Raw genomic sequence first — 8,017 nt, forward strand, 5'->3', positions numbered from 1 at the left:
TAAATATAAAATGAGATCAAACACAGTACAGTGCTGCCTCGATATACAGTATAGTCACCATTCAATATCTGATGTGTTTATGTTTGTTTTCTGATGTGCACGTCAGATAACGAAATAAACGGGGGGGGGGGGGGTGCAGTACACTAACATTAAAGCATTGCCCCTACCTGGAGGATGTGAAGCCGCTGACAGCATGCTGGGTGTTCTCCAGCAAGCCGGCTCTCTGCACGGCTTCCACATCCATCTTGGACTTCTTGACGGAGATGCGGTCCGACAGCGAGGAGACCCTCTTGATTCGAACTTGGGTTCGAGGCCTCTGGAGGGCGGCGAGCGTAAAGGGCACCGGCTCCAGCAACCCGGGGGCCGAGGGGTTGAGCGCGTTGGCCCGGCTCAGGGCTGGAGGGACCCTGAAGAGAGGTCCCGAGCTGGGGGTCGCACTCAGGATGCGGGGTCCCACGCTGGGCGGAGGCGGGCTCCACATCCCGGTGCTCCTGCCGGCCACCAGGTTGACCGCGGGCAGCAGGTTCATCATCGGGTCGCGGACGGTCCACGACGGAACCCCGACAGGGCCCGGGGGCGGAGTCGGCTGCGACTGGACGTAGAGCTGCCCCAGGTTAGACTGGCAGACGGAGACCGACGCTGGTTTCGTCAGGGAGTCCGACGCCTTTAATGGGGACGGCCTTTTCTTTTTGGGCTTCTTCTGCGCTTTCTGGAGGTTCTCTGCGCTGGGCGCCGCCCCACCATTGCTGGAGTACGCGAGGTACCGAGCCGCGGGGCCCTGACCAGGTGCGAGGCGCTGCACCAGGGTGGAACTAGAAGCAGCAACAGCAGCCGGGGCAGCAGCAGCAGCTCCGACCCCGACTGGGGAAAGAGGGCTGTGGTGGACGGCCTGGCCTCCCCCCATGGCGGAGAGGTTCCCAGAAGCCGCCAGAGTGCTGGCGAGGGCGTTGCTCTGAAGCAGGGACTTGATCTGCCCGATGAAGCTGAGGGAGGGCGAGTTGGCCCCGGGGAGATGGAAAGTGTTGTCGGTGGGGTTCTTCACGAAGATCTGGCCGAACTTGTTGACCAGCAGAACCTGAGGGTTGCCGTCCGGGTTCTGGCCCCCCACCTCCCTCACGGTGAGCAGGGTGTGCCCCGATAGCGCGGGGGCCGCGGCTTGGGGCTGCGGGGCGCTGAGGTTGAGGGAGATCACGCGGCCTCTAGGAGGCGGAGGCTGCGGCTGCTCCCTGGAAACTGGGACAGCGGCGCTGTAGCCGTTAATCAATATGGGAGCGGCGGGTCTGACGGGCTGGCAGAGCGCTACCTCCCTTCTCTTCACTTCCGGGCTCTGGACTCCAGCGTGGGCCGACGAAACGATGGTAACGGCGGGGGTCCCCGGAGGCACAGAATGGGAGGAGGAGAACATGGGCAGAGACAGCTGGCTGTACGACGCCAGGGTAACCGAGCTGGCAGTGGAAACGCAAGCCAGACCTCTGGGGAGCTGAGACTGCGGGGGCTGGGTGGTCTGGGGGGCAGGAGGAGTCACAAGGGAGCGCATCGCAGGCGCGGGTTTGAGATGGTCTTTCGAAGCCAGTATTATTGGGGCATGGGTCGTCCTACCAGGCGGCACTACTGATGCTGCAGTTGCTGGAACATGGCTTGCTTGAATAAAGGCTGAAGCCTGTGTAACTGGTCCCGTGCTGATTTTAGGAGGGGCAGTGGCTGTAACATGGGTGGTTTTAGGAGCTTCTGCGGAGGGCTGTGCAACTGGGACGCTGCTGCTGCTACAACTACTACTACTCGCTTCAGGGGGCGCTACAGAAAGCTGCGTGGAGGAGAGACTGCCATCTTTAGGGGGATCCGAGCGATCCGCTCCAAGCGATTGTGAAGCGCTGCGCTCCGGGGTTTCGAAAGACACCAGGGAGCCGTCCTCCGCGGAGACAAAGTGTCCACTGCTTGGATCCAGAAAAACATCCTTGGAAGCTTCTGGAAGCAAAGAAGAGGAGGAGGAGGTATCCAAAGGTGCCGGAGCCTTAGCTGACTTCATTGAGGTTTGAAGATCAACGCTCTCAGACGGTGCTTCCTTAGACGTGGAATCACCAAGGACTGGAGCTTCCAACGCCTGGCTGGGAGCTTCGGAGGACGAAAGGCTGCTTTCCTGAGCCGGGTCCATCGCACAGGCCTCTGCGCTGGACGGACTGCCCAGCTGGGGATGGGAGGCAGCCTCCTCGGACGCTGCCGTGCCTGGAGGAGGAGGAGAAGCCTTCAAGTGATCGGATGTCTCTGCAGCGGCTTCCGTCGATTCCACCGGCGCCGTTGTCGCGCTCACGGTAGGCGTCGGACACCGGGGCGCTGCGGACTGTTGTTCCTTCTCCAGCCCGTTGCTCGGCGGAGACGTTTCCACATCGTCCGAAAACCCGGCCGGCCCAGGTGCCTTCTGGTCCGCGGACGAGCCGACGATGGTCTTGGAGGTTTTAGACCCGTCGGTCGCGGGGGTCACGCTGGCGTCGCTTTCTGTACCGTCATCCACGCCATCCAGCTGGCCGATAGCCCCTCGAGATGGGGGTTCTGCTGCAGCCGCCGCCTCCCCAGCCTCTCTAGGGGGCCCGTGGGCAACCACAGTGCGGGTGAAGTCGTAATAGTTATCCATGTCCTCATCGGATGAAGAGTTCCCCCAGTCCTCTGCACCCCCCTGCGGTCTGGCTCTGATGAGCGCTCGTTTTTGGTTGCTGCCTGCACCGAAATCGGGGTCTTGGTTCTCTGCCACCTCCCCGACCACGATGTGGGCCCCGCAGTGCAAGGCCAGGTCGTCATTCAGGAGGCTCTCGTCGAACTCCAGGTCTTCGGCCACGTTCAGGACAGACTCCACGTCGAAGTGGGGAGCGTAGGGGAACTCCTGCTCGCAGACGACCCGCGCTTCCTGCCCGGGGCCAGCGCGGCTCGGAGAGGAGGCAGAGCCGTTGGCTCCGGCCAGGTCCGTGTCGGAGGGCTCCAGGAAGTCGTGGGGCACCTCCGGGGAGTCCTGGTGGAGGATCCCGAACTCCGAGTCGAAGGGCTTCGGTTTGGGGAGCTGGCTCCCGGGGCCCAGGGGGGAGAAACACAAGCCACCGCCCCCGGCTTTGGGACTGCTGCCCTGCCAGCCGTGGAGGGGCGACTCTGAGGTAGACAGGTGGGCAGAAACAGCAGCCGCTGTAGACCCCAAAACAATCATGGCGGAGGTAGAGCGACTGCCGGAACGGGACTGGGGGGAGGTCACGGGATTCTCGTAAGGGGACAGGCCGGCAGCTTTAGAGTGCAAAGCTCCCGCCCTGAGAGTTATGGGTCCCGAGGAGTGAGGGGTGCTGCCTCCTAAAGGCGGGGAGGCCATCCGGCCCCGGGGCGCAGCGTGGTGGGACAGCGGGCTGTGTCTTCGCGGCCGCCTGGTTATGGTCGTTTCGTCCAGGTCGCTGACGGTCGGGATGTGATGGGACTTGGACTGGGCACTCCCTGGGAAGAAAGGAAGGCTAGAATTGGAAGCTGAAAGGGTGAAGGCTAACAGTACCTCGCAGGCATTAGATCACAAGCAATCACCTGTCAGCCCACATAACTATTATTAAAAACACTCAACAGTGCTGAGTTTAGAAAAAAGAAACTTAAACAAACAACTCAGTGTTTCGAGAATAAGTTTTGCCTCACAAACACAAGTTTAAATTTGTTTGCGTTTCTTCTAGTCGAAACGTTTGCCGTTCAATTTCATCACGCGTGGATAAGCGGTTCTCTGTATGCATGTAGAACCTCCCCCCCCGCCGCTGTGGAGAGCTGCATTTCCTCACCTGGCGATGGAAGGGGCCGGTAGAGCCCCCCCGCTGGCCGGCGGGTCTGGGAGTAGCCGCTGATTTTAATACGAGCCCCAGACTCGGGTTTAGAAACCGGAGCCAGCGGGCTTGACGGAGTCTCCACGGGCAGGGGCATCTCTCTCTCAGGCGCTGGATCTGCAAGACCAAACAAAAACCACAAAACGTGTGTTATTATCCACGCCAGCGCTGAATTCAGAAATACTAAAAAGAAGCTCCAATCTTCAACTGAAATAAATTCAATGACAAAAAGTTTCTAAAGTGTTTTTTTATTTTTAAATATCTGACGACACTGAAAAAAGGCTTCTAGTCAAAGCTGTTGTCATTGAACTTGTTCGGCTTCTTTGAACATTTCTACTTCAACATGTTTACAAAGGGCCTGGCCATCGTTTCCCACGAACGCAGAATCACGGCCGTCTTAAAAGGTATTGGGAACTGGAATTCATTCTGAGCTCAAAATAGGGATGAATATACACGGAGAAGCTTTCTCACAACGCACACCAAACAACAGCCTCAAGCTTGTAGCCCTTCCAGAAACAAACAAATGAACCTACAGTACTGAACGCTGCACGAGACAGGAGCGGAGAAACAACTAAAATAAACACGCATGCTCCCCGTCAGCAACGCCCGATTACCTGGGGTTGCACTGGGGCTGTGTGCAATGGTGTGGTTGTCTCCCTGCTCCGGAGTCTCTTCAACTGGTTTCTCCACGGCTGGCGGTCGGACCTCCGTCACTCGACAGGTGTACTTGCAGCGCCTCCTGGGGTCCAGGGTGCTCCAGTACCACCGTGAACACCTGATGGAAGGGGAGACGATTACCAGACACCCGAACTGCAATCGCTCCTCGAGCAGTGCCTTCTACACGGAGAGAGGAGCGATTTCAGCGACAGCGCAGCCCCCCCCCTGCTTACAGGAGCAACCGTGTGGAGTTCAGCCTGGACTGGTTAGAAGCAGTGTAATCCCCCCCCCCCCCCCCCAGATCTCTGATCAATGGGATTTGTATTTTGCTTACTGGTATCCGACTGGAATCAGCTTCCCTTGGTAGACAGACAACTCCGTCAAAACGCCCAGTTTGTCAATCTGCAGGGAACCTACACAGGAAGAGAGACGGAGACAGAGAGGGGAACTGTCAGTCAAACCGAAGAGCTGACTGCTCACACACACACACAAACAACTGGGGTTCTTACTTCTATCCCTGTAATGGGAGTATTTAAAAAATCAGGTATCCTGGGATAGCGTATCTGGGAATGTCAGAACAGGACACTGCGGTCCAGGCTGTACCATCAGGAGATGCAGCTGACATGCAGTCAGGGAGGTGGGGTCAGCCTTACCGATCATCATGTTGATGGACTCGGGTTCCAGGCCAGTCAGGAACTTCCTCTTCAAGCTGATCCCCTCGAAATCCACGTAGACCCGGCGCAGCACCTGAAAACCCTCGCCCGAGACGGTCTGAGGAAAGAGACACACACAGAGATAGAACGCCCTTCAGATGAGACGTAAAAACCGAGCTCCTATTGGAAGCGACTCTGAAACAGCAGCAATTGATGATGATGATGATGATGCATAGTTCACCCCCCAGTCTCTAAGTCGCTTTGGATAAAAGCGTCTGCTTAATGACTAATCCATTAAAAATGTATTTATATATTACACAGCCACTACTGCGTGAAGGACGACAAACTTCAAAAGTTTAATCTTCAACAGACGCAGCTTTTACCCTTTGATCCAATTCAAATTATTTCATCAGTGAGAGTATTTAGACCCGACACTCTGAATGGACCCGCACTTATATACAAGGCGAGGCGAGGGCACAGCACTGCATAGAGCTGCAGTGTGAAGCTCCTACCTTGCCGCTGGTGAGCTCCCGGTGCCTCTGGCAGTACACCTTCCTGTCTTCCTGGAAGACGCAGTTTCGGGAGCGGGCGCACATGAAGTGGTAGTTTCCCTGGCAGGACGTCAGGCAGCAGCCTACCGTGGCACCCGGCTGGTGGCACTTCTCACAGCGCTGGGGAGGGGAGAGCAGGGGGCAGACAGGGGCATTACAAAACCAAAAGTTGAGTTTATATTCTCTATTCAGCATCTTATTGATATATTTAGCATTTTGACACTCGAAGACGTCCAAGTGAAACGTTGAACTGATAAAGTTTCTTTTAGTAAAATTAAACACAGAAACAGCAGGGAGGGAGGTCGAGGTGATAGAATAGGAGATGGGAAGAGGCGGTTTGTGAAGTTAGGATTAAAGAGACTTCCTCCTCACCATCTGCCTCCCGCGCGCGACGGCCGCATGCACGTTCATCAGCGCGCCGTCGTCCTCCTCAAACACCTCCGCGGACCACAGGGAGCAGTTCACGTGAGCCCACTCGTTCTGGCCCAGGTACAGGAGCCGGCCCGCATCCTGAGAGAACACAGTAAAGCAAAAAAAGGAAGATGGGATCCTGGGAATCGCTCGGAGCCCCTCCACGTTCCTTCAGCCCACATGAACACAGATATGCGTTTGTCTTAGGAATACTCAAACCTGACTCTGGATGCTGCAGATCAAGTTTGAACCGCACACGTTTTTACTGTGTTGTTTGTACGTTGCGTTCTTTTTTTTTTTTTTCATTGCAATTGTTTTCCAGGTATCGTCTTTATTAAACTCGTAGTAAAACCTGGCACGGATCAAACTGCAGTGCAACGGGAGTCTTACTCACGTTGGATCGGTCGTCCCCGTACTTCAGGCACAGACAGCACTGCCTCTGGTCCTCTTTGCTCCAGCTGGTATCCGGCTCAATGTGAGGGGGGCGTCCTCTCCTCCCTGAAACACACACACAGGCGCTGAGCCCCAGCGATGCACATTCGGAGAAGCTGCAGCCCTGGGCTGCCCGTCCCATCGCCGCAGCAGGTCCAGCTCGGACCGTTTAAAAAGGGGGGCTTCATGACAGAAGAGTCATCAGGGAACAATTTACAAAATCCAATAAAATCAGACAGGCAGCAAATCATCATCATCATCATCAATACAAATCGATAGCATTCGACAGCAGGAAGGAGAAAACAGCCTCAAAATACAACAGAAAACATGCGTGTGTGTATTATTATACATAGCAATACAATACATGCATTAAGAAAACAATATTAAATATCTACCTACATACACCTATCTACCTCTCTCTCACATTACATATACATTATATATATATATATAAATATATTACACATGAGACATGAGGATCCAGTCGAGTCACTTCCTCGAAGTAGTGGTCAGGGCTCTGGACTCTTGACCGGAGGGTCGTGGGTTCAATCCCAGGTGGGGGAGACACTGCTGTTGTACCCTTGAGCAAGGTACTTTACCTAGATTGCTCCAGTAAAAACCCAACTGTATAAATGGGTAATTGTATGTAAAAATAATGTGATATCTTATAACAATTGTAAGTCGCCCTGGATAAGGGCGTCTGCTAAGAAATAAATAATAATAATGAATGTGTGATTCAAGCTGCACTCCTGCCTCTTGCTTTACCTTTGGGCTTGTTGTCTCTCGCTGCCCTGCCCTCGGACCTGCACAGGGGTGTCCTCTGTGGCTCGCTCGTCGGGTCTGGCTTGCGATCCTGTGCGGCGGCTCGGGGCTCCGCGGGCGTGCGCTGGCCCTCGCGCTCCCTCCACTGCGCGTACACGTGCTCCGCGGAGGGGGGGAGCACCGCGTTCGGGAGAATGCCGCTGTGGGGAAGAGGAGAAAAGAAAATCGTCTCTTTTCAGTGAGCTGCCAGACACGCCTGTAAACCCCCACTGACCCTGGGAGCTACGCAACGTCCACCACGTTCTATAAACAGATTCTACGCGGCGCTGACCGGCGCACTTGCTGTAGCGATCGTGGTTAAATATGTAACACAATACACTTCCACACTTTTAAAACACTCTAGACGTTTATGCATTTAAAAACTACAAGACAAGTGTAATGCCAAGCACGTTTCAGGCACCTCATAAGGGACACACACACACATTCAAATCAAACTTATTAAGAGGTGACAATCGCTTCACAGTGCCACCTGTGCTGAGCTGCTTCAGAGTCTGACAGGAAGTCGCTTGGTGTTGACTCTTTCCTGCCCTGGCTATGTTCCCATATCTATTTCAATGCCTATCTTCTCAATGTCAAAATGTACTGGACACTGGGCAGCAAAGGGTTAAACACGCTGGCAGACATCAGAGAAGCACGAGGGGGCACTGAAGCGCAGGAA

General features: G+C 55.2%; 1 protein-coding gene across 1 annotated transcript in view; it reads right to left on the minus strand.

Annotated features, from left to right (window-relative positions):
* The window catches only part of LOC117434041 (histone-lysine N-methyltransferase 2B), a 34,749-nt gene that overhangs the window by 7,799 nt on the left and 18,933 nt on the right, over window positions 1-8,017 (minus strand). The window contains exons 21-29 of the mRNA XM_059010605.1: window positions 7,303-7,499; window positions 6,500-6,603; window positions 6,067-6,204; window positions 5,656-5,814; window positions 5,144-5,261; window positions 4,825-4,903; window positions 4,448-4,608; window positions 3,792-3,950; window positions 168-3,465 (exon numbers count right to left, since the gene is read on the minus strand). Coding sequence (XP_058866588.1) covers window positions 168-3,465; window positions 3,792-3,950; window positions 4,448-4,608; window positions 4,825-4,903; window positions 5,144-5,261; window positions 5,656-5,814; window positions 6,067-6,204; window positions 6,500-6,603; window positions 7,303-7,499 — 4,413 coding nt within the window. The remainder of the gene's footprint in view (window positions 1-167; window positions 3,466-3,791; window positions 3,951-4,447; window positions 4,609-4,824; window positions 4,904-5,143; window positions 5,262-5,655; window positions 5,815-6,066; window positions 6,205-6,499; window positions 6,604-7,302; window positions 7,500-8,017) is intronic.

Source organism: Acipenser ruthenus, chromosome 41, assembly GCF_902713425.1.
Source record: "Acipenser ruthenus chromosome 41, fAciRut3.2 maternal haplotype, whole genome shotgun sequence".
NCBI lineage: Eukaryota > Metazoa > Chordata > Actinopteri > Acipenseriformes > Acipenseridae > Acipenser > Acipenser ruthenus.